Below are 21,114 nucleotides of genomic sequence, written 5' to 3'. Positions count from 1 at the left end.
TTCGCTCCCTGCTTATATATAGTTGTAAAGCGTTAAGTTGTAATTTGTAATATAATAATGTAATTTAGTTCAACAACATTGACCAACAACTCTTTTTCAATCTATACATTAAATCTCAGTTCCATGTGCTCTTCCAGGATTCTACCCTCCTTTACACCAATTATTTTACTTCCATGTCTATCAAGAAATAGTCTATGAGGATAATCCACTAGTCCCTTAAACTAGTATTATTTATATATGGTTGACCCATATCTAAGACAAAGATTTCTTTGATTATTTTCCCCCTATTTTATTGTATATATTTTTTTCTATTTGGATCCCAAAGAGACATGAACAGAGTAATAGCAATCATTCTAGAACTCTCAGAAATGTAAAGCATTTCTAACTGTTTATAAATGATCAAAATATATTGGCTAGTAATCATGACTAAAAAGCTCAGAACCTGCCCAAATTAACTGTTCAAATACAAATATAAAATTTGATCTCTACTAGACGACTAACTAGAAAAGTAGGATGCATGTCTTGGTGGACATCAATGAGCATGCCTTCTTAGAGCAAATAATTGCTTTAGATTAAGCAAGACAAATGATACATGCCCATCAAATATTTACTATTCCAGCTCCTAATTCTTAAAAAACAAAAGTAGTAAAGAAAACTATATCGAAATATGCTACTGAGATTGACAATTTGAGCCCAGAAGTTAACACAATTTTAAAAAATAATTCTCAAATTAACTTGAGAAGTGAACATTTGATTAAAAAATACCCTGTTTCTTGATGCATGGATGACAAAACCTTTCTAACAAACACTGATGTGTTTTTCTAAACAAGACAAAGTGATCACCTAAAGTTGGTTGAACTGTACATGACCTGTAATTTTAATTCGACTCTATGATATCTTGACCTGTTGTTTTGGTGAATGGTGAGTGGTAACTGGAGTCGAATTCACTCGAACCTTTTTATACCCAAACTTAAATGAACAAATGAAGTTAGATATAGTCACAGATTCCACGATTAATGATATGTAACCATGTTGCTTAGTAGTGTTTGCAGCGACAGCCTCTACAAATTAGAACAAGCCAAAATTGAGAAGAAAAATAAAAAAGAAATTCAATTTGTGAACAGCCACTATATCAGCTCACAACCTCAGAAATTTACGAGGAGCTGATTGTACAGGAAAAATCCAAATATATATTTCCACCAGAGATCAATACAGAAATGAGAAAATCAAATTATGGTTTTATTGTTTGACAATCGATTTCGCAAAATAGAAAGATAATGAAGACTATGAATAGGAATACCTAATCAGAATTTATATAAAGTTAGAGTTATTTTTTTTGGCAGGAATATAATTTTTTTCACTTTATGTCATATCAAAAGATTCCGTTTACAATTTTTGTTCAAAGTATTCAACTCTTTTTTCTGTCCATTATTTTGAATGCAATAACTTCCTTTAAAAAAAATTAATTATTTTTGAACAACACTCACATTTTTTTCGTCATAGTATATATTAATTTAATTTGACTGTTGTGGATAATTATGAGTCTGACCATCAGTTCTACATAATACAAAATAAACTCACCAAGATTTAATTCATTATCTTGTGTTACTATTTGATTATTGAAAAAAAAATAAAAACGAAATCATATAGTAAGTATATGAATATTAATGTTGTTCATATTTTCCCTTTACATTTTTATCTTTGATCTAGTATGAACTCGGCGGAAAAACCATGACTTGGTTTTCATTTCAGCTAATTCAATAATTTTTTCTATTGTTTTAACAAGCCAATTCACGTTATCAATATATAATCAAAATGAAATTCTTCCTTTTATGACAAAATCTCTACGATTTGCATTTGTAAATTGCCTGATTAAAATATATTAAGCATAATTCCTGCTACTTGAAACTCCAGCAAAACAAATTCATCCCCTAGGGAAAATATGACAATACTTCTAATCCTTGTCTTCCATGGTAAAATTTAGATTTTGTGAACAATCCTCTCTTATATTTCTTTTTTCCTTATTTCATATGGGTCATACTTTGTGATTAGACAAGGGTAAAAGTTAGGACAAGCTGGCAGTTATGTGCATTTTGCACATGGTGTAACTTACTTTCGATAACGTGTAACTTTAGAACAAAATTTTGTGTCTCCCACACATGTTAAAATCGAGATACAAGATAAAATTTGCACCGTACAATTTTTGTGATCAAATCTTGACCGTGAATTGTCCAGGGACGGTTCTTTTGATGACCGCACCTGCCCCATATCCATAAAAGTTATGCACTTATTCAACGCTTGTCAATATAGTTCAGGACAAAGGAATTTGGATTTTGTGCATGGCAATGAAACTCTTTACGTTATCATGTCTTTGTCATCCATGCACATACATTAGTTTTTCAATTACAAGATTATCAGTCAAATGGCATTAGGAAAAAAAAAAAAAAATCCTCTTAGAAGCTTTTTTTTTTGGTACAAATTTGTAGAACTATAAAATGAAATCAATACTTCGAGAACAATGTTAAGATTTCATATGGAGGCATTGTTTCACAGTTTTTCTTCCAAAAGTTGACATAATTATTCTTTTCTCTAAACTATTATTTATCATTCAGGATTGACTGTACAGGGTTTGTGGAGGGATGGGAGGGTAAAAAAAAAAAAAAAAAAAGCCTCGGGGTTTGGTAGAGAACAAGTACAAATAAAATGTGTCCTTGCTGGTTGGGAAATTATCAATATATGTTGGATATGTCCATTCGATTTTAGATAGCCATCAGTTAAGAGGAGTTCTAGGTGTTAATTTCTTTTGACCAAAATAAAGTTTAATGGCAAAAGTGTCTAACTGGCAATAAATGTGATGTATACATTTTAAATGACAAATTATGTGTACATTAGGTGTACTAAGAAAAAAATTCATGTCTGATTTCAATCCAACGTTGGATATAACGTATGTGCTTTCAATATAACCTTAATCGGAATTTTCGTAAACAAATTTTTGGTACACAAGCTAAACGTAGATTTTGCAGTTTCCGTTAAGATGTTAAACTCTTCGCTCTTTCTGCTTTGTCCAATTATAGGCTCTGCATCAATATCAAAGGTGGATGGAGCTAAAGAATGTGTGGTCATTATTCTAACTGGAAAACCTTGCCAAAATGATGCATGCAAATGCAAGATGTTTGAGAGGGAAATATCAACTTTCTACTCGTGGACTATGCTCCAAAGCCAATACGTGCCTTTTTTTTTTTTTTGATAAGGAAATGTTTCAGTGGATTCGACTCCGGTCACCATCACGGGTTAGGGCATGCTTTCAGGATCATAGATTGTTTATAGGTATTTTTACAGATCTCTCAGCAATACAGTTCTCACGTCGACAGCAAGATTTGAACACACAATCTTTTATAAGAAAGCGATTCATTATTACCAATTGAATCAACTTGTATTGACAGGCTTTTGCTTTTATTGTTGCACCATCGATTGCTCGTAGGAAGAGTACAATTATAGTATAAAGAAAAATAGATTCAAGTAAATTTTGTCTTTCAGCAATCCCTTTAATTATCTTCAATTTTGTGTTCTATCTAACACGGTTGAGTTGACGAGGCAAATGGACAAAATGTTGTTTTTGGACTTCTACTTTAGTTGATGCATTTCATAGGATCTATTATGGCAACTGGGAAAGCAACATATGAGCATTTTAAGATGATGGTATTTGATCCTTTGGATGACTTTCTTTTGGCCAATTTCACTTTTCAATAGTTCTGTTCACTGCTTGATTATAAGAGCTTACTTTCTTTATGCGCTATTGGTGATTGAAAATTCTGTAACAGATCTGTGTTATCTACCATGGGAGTGACAATTATGTGTCCTAACTATGGGATCCATATAATGCCAATTTCACTACCCAGAAGGGCCTAAGTCATATTGTTTCAAATAACACCTCAAACATCCACAAAAAAATTGGAGAAAATAGGCATGAAAAGACACCAAAAAAAAAAAGAGGCCTTCCTCTTGTGTAAGGTTTTCTTCTGATATGGACATGATTTACAAGTAGACCATACTACAATCAAGTGAAATTAATTATGTATAGGATTAATTTACTTGTAAGATTATCTATCAGTGGACCATATTAGTATAAACTATATACATTTTCAGTATATATTTCCAGTAAGTGAGAAGATTTGAGTTCAAGATTTCTCAATTACAACCCCTCCCACTTTACCACCAAACCCTCCCCCAAAACCCCACCCTACAAAAAATTGTATTATTTTCTTTTTACTAGCTTTTTTTTTTAATTTAAGTGTAAGTGGGAGCGCTCGAATTCGAAATTTCTCACTTTCACTTCTTGCTCCCAAACCATCCAATCCATCCCTGCCCACTATACATTGTATTCTTAGTTTTATGTCCTCTTCCAAGAGTTCACTTACCTTTACAGCCAATTATTTCACTTTCACTTCCATCAATAAATAGTTCGGAGGAAAATTCCGCTCGTCCATCACCACACAAACACTGAAAAAGCTGACCTCAAAATAATTTCAAAATAAATACTCTGGAGAACAATTCAAAGTCTTCTCTGAATTTTTCTATATTTTGATGTTCATGGATACAGGTACTACTTGAATCCCAAAGAGGCATGGACAGACTAAGAGCAACCATTCCAGAACTCTCAGAAGTGTATGCTTTATGCATTTCTGATTGTTTATAATTGATCAACTTTTATTGTCTATTATTCATGATTCTTCAGTGCTAAGAGCCTCCCCAAATGAACTGTTCAAATACAGATATGAAATTATGATCTCTACTAGTCTACTAATTGGAACAGTAGGACCAGGGTTTTGGTGGTGACACCAAAGATGCCTCTAGAGCAAATAATTGCTTTAGATTAAGTAGGACTTCTTTTGAACCAATAATAGTAATAATTATAACAAAATTGAGTAATAATAGTAATAATTAAGTAGAACATTCCTATCAAATACAGCTAATCCAGCTAATATTTTATCAAGAAAAAAGGAACATAGCTTCTAGGTACACTAACTGGTAGAAATATGCAAATCCACATCAAAATATGATACTGAGATTGATATTTGAGCCCAAAAATTAATCAATTTTAAAGACAATTCTCAAATTAGCTTGAGAATTGAATGTGATATAACATTAACATGTCCAGTGTGTTGATTCCTGGATATCTCGCTAACAAACACCGAAGTATTCTAAATTAAGACAAAGTTGCATAATTAAGTGTTTACTAGCAAATGATACTCTCTCCGTCCCACTTTGATAGTCCTGTTTTCATTTTTCGTCTGTCCCAAATTGTAGTCCACTTTCCAATTGAAGAATATAGTTGTATTTTAATTTTCTTAAAATACCCTTATTCAATGTAAGTTGTTGTTACTATAAACCTACTCCATTTAATGAGAGTTGATTCTTTTTTTACCATCAATTCAAGTTCCCATAAAGTTGTACTCTAATTAATGTGAGGGTATTTTAGAAAAATAGCTACCTAAATTGATTGTTCCAACAAAGTTAACTACTTTTTTTTTTAAACGGTGTGAAAAAAAAAACCAGAACTATCAAAATGGGACGGAGGGAGTATATATTACTAAATCTGAATATAGGCCTAGATTCCACAACTAATGACAAAGCAATGCTCCCGGTAGCATGTGGTGCGACAGCCTCTACAAAATTTCAGAAGCCAAAATTGAGAACATAAAGAAATAGAAATTAAATAAATTACAAAAATTAAACCTCCTAATCTTTGGTGGGGTGGGGGGGGGGGGGGGAGGAGGGGTGGAAAAAATTCTCACTCAACGGAGAAAATATTGAAGCATTTTTGGGAAGCAATTGTTCGTCACACAACAAAGTGATTTAAAAAAAAATAAAATTAAAAGACGTGTTTATGATCTAACAAAAAAAAAATCTTTGTAGCCATACGCACAGATATCAGCTTACAGCCATTAAGATTTATGAGGAGAAAATTGTATAGGAGAAATTCAATATTTCGACCAGCGGTCAATATTGAAAAGGAAAAATCAAACGATGGTTTTATTATATGACAATTAAATTTACAAAATAGAAAGATAATAAACAGTATGATTAGGAATAACTAATCATACTATTCATAAAGTTAGAGTATCTTTTTTGTGGCATACAAGATCTTTGTCAGTTTATGTCATGGCAAAGGTAGTTGTTAATGGCACTTCCACCATCTCTTTTCCTGTATAATTTTTACATAAAAGATGGTAAGTACATGAGTTTGATTGTTGTTCATATTATCCCTTTAAATTGTTAGCTAGTATGAACTATGAGCTAAACATGACCTGGCTGTCATTTTAGCTAATTTTTCTTTTTCAAAACAAGCCAATTCAAATTGGTAATAACCACAAGGATATTCTTCCTTTTATGACAAAACTCAAAAGTTATCTCAAAACCTTTAGATTTGCACCCATTTGTATGCAAGATTTAACATATGTTAACCATAACCTTGCTACTTAAAAATTTCAGAAACTAGGGAAAAGAAAAGATGAGGAATTACACCATTGCTGCTACCACAGTTCTTCTACTCCTTGTCTCACTTGGTAAAATTTCAATTCTCTGAGCATCCTGTCTTGCATTTTTTACCCCCCCCCCCCCATTGTGGGTCATTCTTTGTGATTAGACAAGGGTAAATTTATTCCCTTATTGTACTTGCCATTCCAAACAAAGGGTCTTGAGTTTTGTCCTTGTCAATAAATTCTTTATCATTTCTATGTACATCAATGCACATACATAGCTTTTCTATTAGGATGTTAATTAGGCCTTGTTTGGTAGACAAGTTTTTTGCCAAATTTGTCTGTTACAAGTTTTTTTAAAAACTTTAGTTACAGTAACTTCAAAAAACTTTTCAAAGTTTTTAAACTATACACTTCAAAATATTCAAAAAAAAAAAAAACACACTTCAAAAATTTTTTAAAAAACTTCTACAGTAAGTTACAGTAAAGTTTTAGACAAACAACCAAAAAATTCATTTGCCCAAAGGGGCCATAATTATGTTTGGCATTAAATGGGAAAAAAATATTTTAGAAGGTTTTTGATTTTCTTGTACATCCTTGCATGGCAAATATACATTTATTTATTTTCTATATATATGTATATATATGTATATTGAGATGTTAACTCTTTACTCTTTTTGCTGAATCCAAATATAGGCTTTGGATCAATATCAAAGGTGGATGGAACTCAAGAATGTGCGGTTACTATTCCCCTTGGAAAAACTTGCCAAAATGATACTTGCAATGGAGAATGTGTGAGACAACATGGAGGGAAATTTCACAACATTGCTCGTGGATTTTGCTCAAATGCAAATGCGTGCCTTTGCTTCTATTGTTGCAAACAAGATTGCTCTTAACGATGAAGGATTAAGGATACAACTAAAGCATAAAAAGAATAAGGTCCAAATAAATTTATCATAGAGCCCTTTTTTTATCTTCAATTTTCTTTTCTGTGTAAGATGGTTGAGTTGATGAAGCAAATGGAGCAGATGTTGTTTTTGGACATTTTTACGTTGGGTAAATCCATGTTATAGGAGGGAGCTATTGTAACAATTGTGAAAGCAATAAATAATAATGGTACTCATCCGTTTGTCAACTTTCTTTTGGGTAATTTTACTTTCAATTCTCCTGTTCACTGCTTATTTGCAGAAAATTTGCTTACTTTTTGGATGGACATTGATAATTGAATATTTTGTTCTACGTTTTTTTTTTTCCTTTAGTGCAAGTGAAAGATCTCGAATTCGAAACCTCTCTCTTACGCTCCCTTTTTCCCTATCATCCAATCCATCCCCTAGGGTCATACGCTCTCTTTTCCCGTACCACTTAATCCATCCCTCGAGGTTATACGATATCTATACCTAATGAAAATAAAAATGGAATGAAATTATTTATACACTATGAAATGATGAAAATTATGTTATAAATCCATTGTCAGTCGGTTAAACTTTCAGTCTGATCAGACATCCTAACAGCATAAATAAACTACCCAAAAGAGCTCAAGTCATCTCTTTTAATTGAACTTGATTTCTTTGATTCTTAGCAACCATCTTTGCCATTTTTGGCTTGATACTGCAATTTTGTGATAAAAAAAAAAGACTTCCACATGAAAATAGAATGGAACCATACACACACACTAAGGAGTGAGGTGTTTGTTTCCATCTAAAAAGAAGCATCTCCATTTTCCTTCAGAATTCAAGACTCCATATGTATGAAGAACTTGTCCTGCTGACTGCTATCCTGACAAGCCTCAACTTGACAAGCCTATGCAAGCGTAAACTGAATAGATAAGAGCATGAATGCAAGATGGGACTCTACCTTTTCTCAGAGAGGTGATTAATTTCTCTGCACATATTTTAGTAAAAAGCAAATGTAAAAGAGACTGCACATCTCTATGTAGCTCTCCCATTGTGGTCAGATATTTTCCAAAAAGAGTCCAAAGTGTCGGAATAAGTGTCGGAATATACACTATCAGATACTAAGAGCATGCGCATATGCTTGTGCATGTTACGGAAGGAAAATTTATAACTTCATCGCTCAAAAATGTTATAATTACAACAGTTTCAGACTGGTTCATAAATGACCTTGGCCTTGACTTTTTTAAGCCTTCACTTTTCCAGGTTTTGCATAACAGCATATGAAGGATAGCAGTCCAACAACGACAACTAGATTACCAGAGGACAGAAGACTAGCATACATAATTTTAGGTGCAAAATCCAACTGGTTAAACTAAAACTTGTATTTTAGAAGAAATTAACATAATGATCCATTTGAGAAAAATTCTGGTTTCGAATTAGTCATTCATGTGAACTAAATACCTGCTCCTCTTGTCAGTCTAAGCAAAATCTCATCACTTGTTAAATCCATGCTTGCAAATTCTCATCATTTGTCTTCAAAACTAATCAGCCCTTCTCCTCCGAAATAAAAATGAAAATCTGAAGCATCAAACCACCATTTTAACTACAATGATATAGTCCAACCATCTGATACAAATATGAGTCAGGAAAACTTGTCTGCAGTCATGTCCTTCAACTTCACATTATGCCTCAATTGTAACATCTACAAAAAAATAGATTGCATTGGCAAATTCTGATAACAATTTCCGGATTTTTGAACATATGAGGCACAGCCGCACAAGAAGCTTGATTGAAAAAACACCTTCCGAAATACTGGAATCTTATGCTCATCAATCATGCGAGTTTTTATCAACAGGAGACTTGTCATTGGGGATTTAGGCGTGTGCATTATTTAAAACTCCAGCTTTTTAGGGTCAGAATCTCTCACGCGATAGGTACAGCCAGGCAAATGAGGAACCATAGTTAAGTAGCATCATCTTAATTTCCACGTCCGATTTTGAAGATCATCAGAAAAGTGAAACTCAAACAAGTCCAAAATTGACTTGCGTGAGAAGAAAAAGGTAAAGATAACTACACTTTGAATACCTATTCCTATGCATGAACAATCTCTTTTCCTGAGCTTCTACAGTACATCTGAAGCAATTTTCACTATAGCAGCATTTATCATGATACAGAACTCCTAAGGCCAGCAAAATTCAGGTCATCATGTTAGCAGATTTATTGTTAACCAGTTTCTGCAGATAGGACCAAATCTGAGAACCCAAAACTAGAGTTCAACATGATTTCAAAAGTAAGGCTTCAGTGCGGAAATACCATCCAAATGCAAGATAGAAAAGGTTTTAGATACTACCTTCTCTATAAACAGAGAAATATTTCTCAAATAAATCTATCAGATTAGGGGACATAAAATACATATGATGAAGCACGGAATATGTACTCGAGAAATTTAGTTTCTTCCATCATTCTCAAAATATGAAACTCTTGTTTGTTTTGCTTAATATTTATTCAACTTAACTGGTAGTTTCATGATGAAAGACAACATGAACACTTGTAAACCAGCAAATGCACCACAAATTCATTAGAAATCAATAAAAGGACTAATTTACAACAGACCATGTAAAGTGAAAACAAGGTTATCATAAAGTAGCAATATATTACCTGTAGTTTGAGCAGCAAAAGTTTGCATAGGCAGAGATTCCCATTGTTTGCTCTTGTTTGACTTGTCCTTCAAGATCTTCCTCATCGAGGCAGTCACAAGCCAGTGTAGTGTAAAACTCCTTGAAGGTGGCCAATGCCTTTCATAGCATTCTGTTTCTCATACTGCTATGGATCTTCAAATTCTGAGAACAAAAATAAGAAAGGTGGCAGAATAAAGCCCTAGTAGCAAGGAACACCATGTATACCCATCTTCAATTTTTGTTAGTATGCTAGTTTCCCTTTGTTCCAGCATGTATCGTGTTATGTTTGAGCATTGTAGAAGAATTAGAAGCTTCTATAATACAGCATTCCCAAAATTGCTTACAGTTTCATCTAAGAATCAATTAAAGACGAAAAAAAAAGAATAATTGGTTGGAAATGAAATGTAATTAACAAAATCTCGACAGTAAAAACTTGTTACAAAACCAATCAGTATGCATACATGAGAATAATCACACGCACAAAGTGACATAACCATGTTCATGTTTACAAAGATGTTACATGGGCATAGGTATACTATTTCTGGTTGCTAGTGCCCTTCTTCTTGAGTAGGCTGCCAAACTTGCGGAGCAGAGCTTTCTTCTTCTTCTGACCTTGCTGCTTAGTTGGTGAACTTCCACTGTCATCAAAGTTTTCTTTTGAAGGAAGCCCATTAGCCTGGTCATTGCCCTCACTACCATCAGCCTTAGATTCCAAGTCCTCCTCAATAGATTCCTGCTCAGCATCCCCCTCTGGAGAGAAGTCTTTTTCCCCAACCTTGTAGCTTTCCCACATTTTTGAATCAGCTTCTACAGAGTCATCGTCTTCCTTATCTTTATTCTCATTTTCTTTTGGTCTTCCATTTAATACATCTTTCTCAGCACCAGTCTGTAGAGCATCATCATGTGAGAGTTTTTCTAGTTCTGGAAGGTGTTCCTCAAGATGATGCTCAGATTGCTGAGTGGAGAGCTCCATCTTTGGCTTCTCTTGGCTTCCACCTCCATTTTGTTCAGAAAATTCCACCACCTTTGGGAGCATATCATAATCTTTTTCACTGTCTGTAAGCTCACCATTTTCTTCAGCTTGCTTTTTGGCCAAAGCTTCTTCAAGCAATTTAGACAACTCTGCGACCTTCATTTGACAGGCAGCTTCACTATTTCGGAGCTCCTCATTCTCCTGAAGAATATTCTGAAATTCGTTCTCTTTGTCCAATAAACTTTCTTTCAAGCTCATGCTTTCTGCCTTAGCTTCTCCAAGAACTTCCTTTAAATAAGAGACCTCAGACTCTGCTTCCCTAAGCAGAGTCGTCAAACGAATTTCTTCTTCCTTTTTTGCTCCAGCTTCATCCTCTGCCGCTTTATGCAAATTAACCAATCTGCTTATCTCTTTTTCCCTTGAAGAGTTAACTTCTTCAATTTTCTTGAGAGAGGTCATCAGTTGAAGTTCCTTCTGCGCCCACTCACTCTTCAAGTTTTGCTGCTTCTGCTTAGATTGCTCATTCAAATTGGTTAGAACGTCGATTTCTTGTTTTGCATCATCAAGCAAGGTCTTATACTTCTCATTTGTTTCTTTCAGAGCAAGCTTCAGATCTTCTATTTGTGTTTCATAATTTTCATGCTCACCTTGGACAGAGAGCAACTTTTCTTTGGCTTCTCTTGCTTCTGAAGAAACTTCATGCAAGGCTGATGCCAAGCTTTCCATTGCCTTTTTACTTTTCTCTTCTTCATCCCTAGAATTTTCCAACTCATTTATGAGCTTGTTTTTCTCTTCCAATAGGGTTTGCACGCTGGAAGCAGCAAGTTTCTCATTGTTTAAGGCCTGAGTTTTCTCCTCCTTCACGGCTTCAAGCTCAGCTGTAAGAGATTCAACCTTGTTTTCCAGATTAGAAGCTTCTTCCTTGGCCATCTGAAGATGACGTTCTGATTCCTCATAATCTGCTTTCTGCCTTCTATTTGAGATTTCTAACAATCCGACCTTTTCTTTAAGAGATGCAATCTCAGATTCTGCATCATGCAACAAATCATTACTCCCTTCAAGTTGTTTCATTACTGATTCGAGAGATTCTGATGCTGATCTTTCCAACCGCTTTGTTTCCTCTGTTTGAAGCTCTAATTCTTCAACCTTTTTTTTCCATTCATCCATTAAACAGTGCGCATAAGACTCTGCCATTTTTGCAGCCTCCAGCTCAACATTAAGTTGCTCAAGACTAGCCTCCTTTTCTGCCAATATCTCCTCGTAGCTTTTTGCATTCTTGAGTTCTTGCTTCAAAGTCTCTATCTCTAGTTTCAACTCTGCCACTAATTTGGCATTCTCATCAGCCTCTATTTCCATCCTTGAATCAAGCAAAGATTTCAACCGGACAACTTCACCGGACAGAATTTCAACCTTTCCAGCATGAATCTCAGCAATCTTAGTTGCATCATCAGCATGGCTGAGTGCCTGGTTTTTTGCATCAGAAGTCATGGCAAGCTCTTGCTTTACCCTCTGAAGCTCCTGAGTAGCGGAAAGTAGGGCGGACGCATCCAATGCATGTTGATTCCTCACAGCTTCAAGCTCTTTCTGCCATTCCTCTTCCTTCTTCTGAGCTGCCTCAATGCCAGCCTGTTCCATCTCAACTGCTCGAAATTTCTCAATCTCAGAATCTTCTTCAGCTCGCCTTTGAGCCACCAAAGCCTCACTGAGCTTCTCATTTGCTTCGTCAGCCAAACTCTTGGCTTCCTTTAATTCTTCAAGAGCCTGCGATTTCTCTTTCTCTAATGAGACTAGCTTTTCTTTGGCCTTCTTGAGATCTTCCTGGACAATATTTAGTTCAGCCTGTAGTTCTGACGGCTTCAATATACGAGTTGGAGTTGGAGATGCAGTCGGTTTCTTCTGCAGAATGATAACCGTATCACTTATAGAACAGGAGCTTGGCTACGCAACAGGAAGGAGTTCATGAAAACTTACATCAGGAGGGGTACCAAGCTTCGTGGGCTTGCGGTCGACTGTAGGCTTGGAAGCAACAGATCTTGGTGAAAGATTAAGTGAAATGCGTGTACTTTGCAGGCGGGAAGGTGAATCAGTAGCAGATTTAGTCACTCCCCCCCTGCTGCTGAGTTTACTAACCTTTGGGGTTGCAGGTGATACTTTGCTATTTGGAGTTGTTTCAGAAAAACCACTAGATCTGTTTGGAGTTCACAAAATGGCACCATTACATGACTGGTTGAATATCATATTCAGCAGATTATGATCCAATTCATGACTTATCATTCAATACAAAGAGATAAACAAAATGTAATCTTTACAACTTTAAAGCAAAGAATGAAGATCTATTGACACATTCCATCCCGATGGACCAAGAAAAGGAAACAGAGAAAACAAACAAGCAAAGATGACAATAATCCCCAGCGAAATTTATTTAGTTTAAGCAAGAAGTTCAGATCCCAGATCCATATCAGCAAATTAGGACTCTAGCAAGCAACCTAAATTCAAAAATATACAAGTGCACAAACCAAGGGATTAACCGAACAGACCACAATTCCGTAATCACGTGCTTCGCAGCAGGGACAAGCAGCAAAAGCAAACAACCAAGACAGAGAAAATGGAAAGAATTACAGAACCCCAACAGAAATAAAGACAGCAAGGGGGAAAAAAAATCCCATATCAGAGACTAATGCGGCACTGCGGAGCAGCTGATGAAAAACAGCCCAAAAACAAGAAAAAATGAGGGTAAAAACAGAGCTAAGAAACAAAGAAAGAATGTCCCACATCAGATCTGCAAGAAAGAAACTTACTTGGATTTAGTAGACATGATGCTGGTTTCCCTACTAGAAGGAAGAAAGATCAAAGTCCTTCAGATTCTAGGCTTGTCTGAAGCAGAAATAGCAGTTGTGTTACCGTATTTCTTTGTCTGGAGAGAGAGAAAGAGAGCATAAACTGGCGACGGTGTTCTGCGAGTGCAGAAGTGTTGGGGTGGCTCGGTTGATAATTGAAGATGGGGAATTTACAGACAAGAGGAAGAAGGAATCATTGATCTATCTGTATCCTGAAACAAAAGGGATTTTGGTGTTTATTTGGTTCCTCAGAGATTCAGTCCAGACTCCAGAGTGGCCACACCACCAACAAGAAGTACACCACTACTCCTGCTATACTGTCTACTGTCTCTTGTCACTTTTTCAGCTGAATTTTCCATGTTCTTCTCCTTTTTGACCAGTGTAAATTTGAATGTTCTGTCAAATGGTCTTAAATATGATTTATAGCATTAGTATGTTTGTGCCTAAAAGTTAAATGAATCTGAGATGGTGCTGAATTATGGATAAAGTGCAATTTTGACCCTTAATCATAATCACATCTATTATGTTATCTTAGTAACTTTTTTTTTTCTAAGGATTATCTTTGTTTTTTTTTTCTTATGCAGGAAGTATCCTGATTTACGTCAGACTAATTCTCTACCGTGGTGTAGAAGCTTTTTAAAAAATGTATTGCACAATAATCAATGTGATTCGAATTGGTGACCTTAGGTAAAGACCAAGAAAGATACCATTCGAGCTGCCCGCCGGGGCATTATCTTAGTAATTTTATTACATTATTCAATTAAATAGTTTTGTTGTGTCAAAACTATAATACAACATGATGAATATATTAGTAGGCGATAAGTACAAATAATTTTTTTGCCCCTTACATTAAGTGATTGCAGATTCTAGTCAAAATCACAGTACATTTCTTCTCATCAATCCATTGTTAAGAATTTATGTTCTATTCAATATGGTAATCTATCCAAATGCTTAATGTAATAAATGGTCCAAATACAAAAAAACATTTGGGAGATTTGGGAAAATTCTATATATCGGCAACTGGACATGTTAAGATATGTATAGATATTGTGACTCATCTGATAAAAAACATTCTCCATCAAGTAAGGTACATGGATGGGTACATGTTAAAATCTCACAAAAACTGAATAGCCCTGAGGTGGTAAGTTGATCATATATAAGAGGGGAAGCATCTATAATTGAGGGAGTAAAGTGCACTTAACCTTCAAATAAAATGATTAGCTGTGAAAATGGAAGGTAGATCTGGGTGTTTTAAAGCTTGAAGAAATGCATCCTCTAACTACCTATCCCCAGCCCACATGGAATATCAACCAAATGACATATATATAATATTTATAATAAATATGGGTTGGTAGCTCACCATCATAATTTGTATACTCCATATTTTTTATTAAAAGAGAAATGCAGTTTTGATACCAAACTTTAATAGATGAGCAGATTTCGTTCCCAAACTTTAAACGAAAACAAATTTGGTTCCCAGACTTTCAACTTTTGAGCACATTTAGTACCCTTGATAGTTTTTTTTTTTCAAATTACTACCAGAAAGAGTCATGTGATAGTTACATATCCGACAATTATTATATAAAAAAATGTCAAAAAATGTAAAATATCCTTTTAATAAAATTGTTAGTCCTTAAACTTAGTACTTAATGTCAAAAGGATATTTTACATGACACCTAGTGTCAAAAGGATATTTTACGTTTCTTTGACATTTTTTATACAATAGTTGTTAGACGTGACTATCACTTGACCTTTTTCAGTAGTAATTTAGGAAAAATCTATCAGGGGTACTAAATGTGCTGAATAGTTGAAAAATTAGGTACTAGATTTATCATTGTCCAAATTTTGGGAATTAAAACTGTTCATATGTCAAAATTTAGGTACCAAAACAACATTTTTCTCTTTTATTAATAAATTGGTGATAATAGGTCAGGTGAATGGAAATTATTATCATGGGCCATCTGTAATACACATAGTGGCTGTTCATACATGCGTCTCTCTAGTCCTTGTTTTGCTAGTTTTGAACATTTTACTTGGTCGCTGGCAAAGTCAGATTTTAGATAAAATGTGCTTGGAAAGATGGCGTATAATCAAGAAGAAGCTTCATTTTAGTAACAAGAAAACTATGAAATGTAGACTGATGCTTGAAAAATAGAAGAAAAGTATACCTAATGTTTAGATTTGCAGGGCTGAAGATGTCTCAGTTCTCTATAGAAGTGGAAAATATTCACACACACACACAAATGCAGGTGCAGCCATAGTACTGTATATGAGCAACAGCCTGTAAAACAATCATGCCCAATAAATTACCACCACCAGAAAGAAGAGGAAATTCCTTGAATGAACAAGTTGGATTCACCATCCATCTTAGAAATAGTTTCTATATTAAAAAGGATATATGAAAATAAAGCCATTACTCATCAAGGAAAACCATGTAAAAACTTCACTTCCAAGAACCTGTTTGAAAAGGCATGTATAACTAAAAGCAGGCCATGATGGACATGATAGACAGACAATCTTTTTCAGCTAAATATACAACTTCTTGGAGAGAGGCCTATAAATCAGATAACCAATTTTACCACAAACAATGACAACAGATGCCTTTGATTACCATCAACAACTGAAAAGAGCAACATGATCAAACCATGATGCACAAGCAGAACTTCAATGTGTCTCTGCTCAGTTTCCCCGCTGGCAAACATGTTGATCTCGCATGAGGTTCAATTGGAGACCTGGCCGATGCAGTAATATCTCTTGAACTGCATGCAGCTAACTTAAATAGAATGTATGAAGATTGATGCTATCTTTGGCAGGGTGGGTAGTTGAGAAGCTTTGACTTCTACTCCCATTGAAACTTGATAATCTTCAGAAACTCCCGCAGGGCTTTAGATTAAGCCTCGTTTTCAGTCCTGCTCTACAGCATTCTTTCTTGGTTGTATCGGCCAATTGTTCTACTCGTTCATTGTTTAGGTAACCAAAAATTTTCATATTTCTGCAGTAGCTTATGTTGCAGTCTCAACAAGAACTGGCAGCAGCGTCCACAGTTAATGCTGGAGGAGCATCAGCAGCTACAGCTATGGAGTCACTTGCTTTTCTTTTCTTTTCATCCTTGCGCTTTTTATTGGATGCTCGGTCTGCTGTGGAGACAATTTTTGAGACTGTGAAGCCCGCAACTTCAAAATTGTGTGATCTCTGAGGAAGCAAAGCATTGCGGGAAACAATGTCAACTCCATCATATGTCCAAACACCCAACAAAGCCTCTCCTCTAAGTCCAATGGCAAACCAACCAAGACCTGCAGCTGCAATATCAACACAACTTGTATCCCAACAGTTTCCACTCACTTGAAATTCCTTTCTCACCCATTTCCCAAGCTTCTCAACTTGTTCTTCTCCAATAGGAGGCTGAGATAAGGACATTAACATATACAACAGGACACTCAGTAGTGGACAAATACATAAGAGAAAGTTCAAGGGGGAAAAAAAACAACTCCGACAATTCCTACCCCAACCATGCAAGAATCATTAGTAAACTTAAGGCAGCATTCTAAAATTCAGATCATCAGGCTGTAGAATGAACATTTTCTTAAGTCAAGAAAAATTTTTAAAAAAATTTTAACCACGCTTTCATTGAGGATTTTTTACATTGTCTGTTATGAATATTTTTACCGTAGCCTTCAAATCAGTATGAAAGAAGGAAACATCAAGCAAGATCAGAAGCTTATCAGAGCAAAAAGTAAACAAACTAATGAGGTACAAACTGCAAAATATTACAAATCACATCACATGATGTCTTTTTATTAGGTATAAGGAGACTAATCAGGTTGACAAGTTGTTTTGCTACCAGCAAAGTACATCTATGTCTAAATCATTTTCAAGTATTCAGCAACCATAATGTGATGATTTCCTCCATCATACACAGAAATGACGAATTTCACTTCATAATTTAGTGGTTACGTAAAGCTGATGTCTAATGAACCACACTTACAATTATTGCAACATCTCTTTCTAGCTTAAAAACATTCTCCTCTAGACGGGAAGCTCCGCTTAATAACACAAAAGCAGAAGAGTCTGAAAGTCTAAAACTTTAAAAGTTACCTAATTAGGTAAATGCAGCAATGGTTACTTCATCCTAAGCACATACAAGACCTTGAATTTTGAGATGCATTAGCTAAAACTTTCCTGGAACTATGAAGATTCCAATACAAACTTCATTTTCAATTCCACAAGCAGGAAGCATAAAAAATTGGTTGATGAGATCATGCTTTGTGTATCAATAGACACCATGGCTATGAGTGCCGAAACAGAACAATGGAAAGCTTGAATGAAATTCTCCTAAAAGACAAACATTGGCTAATTTATGATCCATCTGCATTCTCCCCCATCCCCCTCCCCAAAAAAAATGTACATTGTACCTGTAATTGGCGACCAAAATGTTCTTCCAACATGGTAGAAGCATTCTCTGTCCTCCCCATGTGAAGTGGGAGAAGAGGGGACGCCCAGACTGTAACATAAAGAGAATCTGTCGACAATTCTTCTATATCTAACCTCACCAATCCACCAATATGAATGGAATGTCCAACCTGTGACACAAAATATAACACATGTAGGCCCCAAAATACAGGAAGAAAGTTGGATATCCAAAGAAGAACACATCTCATTGATGAAAGTATATGATCAGTAAAGATTACTCAATTCAGAAAGCACAAAAGGGGTCACCATGCACCTCCCCCATCACCCAACCTCTCCCCCTGCCTCTTCTACCATCACAAAAGAAAAGAAAAAAAGGAGACAGAAAACGAACACTGCTTTTACCATATGCAAATTCATTATTAACAAGGACATATGCCAACTCGTAAATTGGTAAACCAATCTTCAGTATCATGCACATATGTTCTGGAAGATTTGAACATTTGATTGGGAATAAGGACATGTTTTGTTTCTTAGAGTTTTCCTAATTGTACAACTTCATTGCATGGAAATTTAACTCTTCAGAATCGAAAGTCATTCAAAGACACCTTCAAGCACCACCTAGAAGTGCTTCAATTCCTCTCCAAATTTTTGACTCTCACACATACTTAATAGCAGCTCAAGTCCATAGATGAGCTTTTCAACATGTATGATGTGAAAAAAATAGATAAAGAGGAAGTGCACCAGCAGAGAGCCCAGTTATACGCTTCCCGCCTTAGAAAAGCTTTTTTTTTTGGGCTGCTTCTCGTGTTAGTGCTATCCTTCTCTATGCAACCTCTAGCTTATGCACGTAATAGTTCTTGTAAGAAACTAGCTCAGCCATGTAATATGATAGGCAGCCAAGAGTTCCTCAATTAAATATTCCACTAAGTTTTGGTGATGAAACTTTTTCAATAAAATACCAAATTTCTCTACAGTTATTTCAGTAAATGGGAGAAAAACAAGAACTCATGTTTATACATAGACTTTCCTATTTATGTTGACTTTTAGTTCAAGGAGTCCTGGTGTTGAATAAAACACTATCAGCAACTGCACACAGATGTGATGAAAGTATGTGCATATACAAATCAATATGTATAATAGCCTACAAATGAATTTGTTACTACAAAATTTCGAAATTACAGGCTCACAGGATATACGACAATTTGATTTCTTTTTCTCGTTCCTTCATATGTTATTTAGCATACAAATGCTAAAACAAAGGCAGACTGACCTTGATCCTATATGTCCTTGGCTTCAACTCCTTACTCATGCACACCAGTTTCTGCTCCTCTCTAGTCAATCTAGTTGTAATCTGATGAGGATGCAAAAGCCCCGGGGTATCAAACAATTTGGCATTACCAGGAAGCATACCTTCCACCCTTACAATCCCCAAAGTCGTCCCAGGAACAGGTGCCTCAGTCAAATGACTCACCTTCCCTCCAATACATTTCCCTATTGCATTAATCAAAGTACTCTTTCCAGCATTCTGCGCCCCAATCGCCCACACGTGCCCTCTTGATCCTACCAACTCCACCACATCATCAACCAAATTCTTCACTCCCCAGTTCCTCACTGCACTGACCAAATGCACACTCGTCAACTTACTTGCTCCACTCTCCCTGGCCCTTGTCCTGACCCAGTGCTCAAGCCTAGTAGGTGACAATGAGCTCGGTAAAAGATCAATCTTTGTCACAACCAACACTATCCTAGGCACATTCCCAGATTTCCCTTCCTTCCATGACCGCGAATTCTCATCAATTGTCTTAGAAACTAACTTAGCCACTTTCCTAGGAAACGAGCCATCAAAATCGGATGCATCAACCACCATTAAAACCAGAGTCCTAGCCCCACTAATGGATATCAACCTCCTCCCAACAGTATGATCAAAATCAAAATCAGGCAGCAAATTTTCAACACTTGGGTCCTTCACCTTCCCATAATGCCTCAAGTTATGACATCTAGCACACACTAGAGGCTTTTCAGTCAATTTCTGATCTGGGTTTTCGAGATTTTCCACATCTTGAGGTTCCACCGTCTCATTCAAAAGGCCCTTCTTCAGGGAATCAGAGATTTCAGGCTCATCAAAGACTGGGTTTTTATGAATATGGAGCTTGTAATTGGGGGTTTTAGGGGTGGGTACAACGAAGAATCCAGGTTGTTTAGGGTCAGAATCTTGCATTTGAACACCACAGCCAGGACAAACGGGAAGGCCCTGTGAGGAGGAATCATCGTAATTTCCATCTCTGCATATGGGTTTTACTGGAAAAGATTGAATATTTAGAGATTCTGAGGAAAAGGGTCTGAAGAAGAACAATGGGTTTAGGGTTTTAGGAGGACTTTGGGTTGGGGAAGCTAAAGAGAGGGAATTAGATACAGGTTTTGTGTATGTATAGGTGGAGAAAGAAACAGGTTGCAAGAGTTTCTTGAGCTTTAATGGTGAGAAGCTTCTTCTAACTACTATCATTTCCAGTCCCTAAAACGACACCGTGTGCTCTGTTGCTTTTTCTGGTTTTGTTTCAGGTTTCAACCATGGAACAATTCTTCTTCTTCTACTTCCGATGTTCAAGGATCCGGCCCTTTTTACTTCGGGTGAAAATTCAATCTTTTCTTGGATAAATCAAATCAAAAAGGGCTACCAGGACTTGGGCCAGATCAAATCGACATTGGGTTTTGGTGTCAAGTTAGCCCGTGTCTATTACTGCTCAGATGGGCTTCTTTAGGCCTTGTTTGGACTGTATTCTTTTGTAGTAAATTTTTTCAAGTTTCTAAAATTATACCTTATCGTTTTTTCTAATTACATTTTTA

General features: G+C 35.8%; 2 protein-coding genes across 3 annotated transcripts; both read right to left on the bottom strand.

Annotated features, from left to right (window-relative positions):
• Positions 1–10,437: 10,437 nt before the first annotated feature.
• LOC113700164 (WEB family protein At3g02930, chloroplastic) lies at positions 10,438–14,253 on the bottom strand. 2 transcript variants are annotated; one of them, XM_027220675.2, is made up of 3 exons: positions 13,822–14,253; positions 12,995–13,211; positions 10,438–12,919 (listed from the first exon to the last, which is right to left on the bottom strand). In XM_027220675.2, the coding sequence occupies exons 1-3, from the start codon at positions 13,836–13,838 to the stop codon at positions 10,586–10,588; spliced, it is 2,568 nt and encodes an 855-aa protein (XP_027076476.2). In that variant the 5' UTR covers positions 13,839–14,253; the 3' UTR covers positions 10,438–10,585. The 2 variants fall into 2 exon arrangements, with proteins under 2 accessions (XP_027076476.2, XP_071906966.1); XM_072050865.1 differs by having other exon boundaries at positions 10,438–12,916.
• Positions 14,254–16,280: 2,027 nt separating this feature from the next.
• LOC113700173 (GTP-binding protein BRASSINAZOLE INSENSITIVE PALE GREEN 2, chloroplastic) lies at positions 16,281–20,885 on the bottom strand. The gene is made up of 3 exons (XM_027220685.2): positions 19,541–20,885; positions 18,273–18,440; positions 16,281–17,262 (listed from the first exon to the last, which is right to left on the bottom strand). Exons 1-3 carry the CDS (start codon positions 20,771–20,773, stop codon positions 16,876–16,878), a joined length of 1,788 nt encoding a protein of 595 aa, XP_027076486.1. The 5' UTR covers positions 20,774–20,885; the 3' UTR covers positions 16,281–16,875.
• Between the last annotated feature and the right edge of the window lie 229 nt (positions 20,886–21,114).

This window comes from Coffea arabica, chromosome 1e (assembly GCF_036785885.1).
Source record: "Coffea arabica cultivar ET-39 chromosome 1e, Coffea Arabica ET-39 HiFi, whole genome shotgun sequence".
Classification (NCBI taxonomy): domain Eukaryota; kingdom Viridiplantae; phylum Streptophyta; class Magnoliopsida; order Gentianales; family Rubiaceae; genus Coffea; species Coffea arabica.
The sequence above is the reverse complement of the archived record's forward strand: the minus strand, read 5'-3'. Positions and strand labels throughout refer to the sequence as shown.

What these genes read in the sequence shown, in the direction of transcription:
- LOC113700164 (XM_027220675.2), bottom strand. An exon ending in AGCTTGGTACCCCTCCTGAT is followed by an intron (nt 12,920 to 12,994) that starts GTAAGTTTTCAT and finishes ATCATTCTGCAG; the next exon opens with AAGAAACCGACTGCATCTCC.
- LOC113700173 (XM_027220685.2), bottom strand. Translation starts at nt 20,773, where the DNA reads ATGATAGTAGTTAGAAGAAGCTTCTCACCATTAAAGCTCAAGAAACTC. An exon ending in CAAGGACATATAGGATCAAG is followed by an intron (nt 18,441 to 19,540) that starts GTCAGTCTGCCT and finishes TTTGTGTCACAG; the next exon opens with GTTGGACATTCCATTCATAT. An exon ending in ATTTTGGTCGCCAATTACAG is followed by an intron (nt 17,263 to 18,272) that starts GTACAATGTACA and finishes TCCTTATCTCAG; the next exon opens with CCTCCTATTGGAGAAGAACA.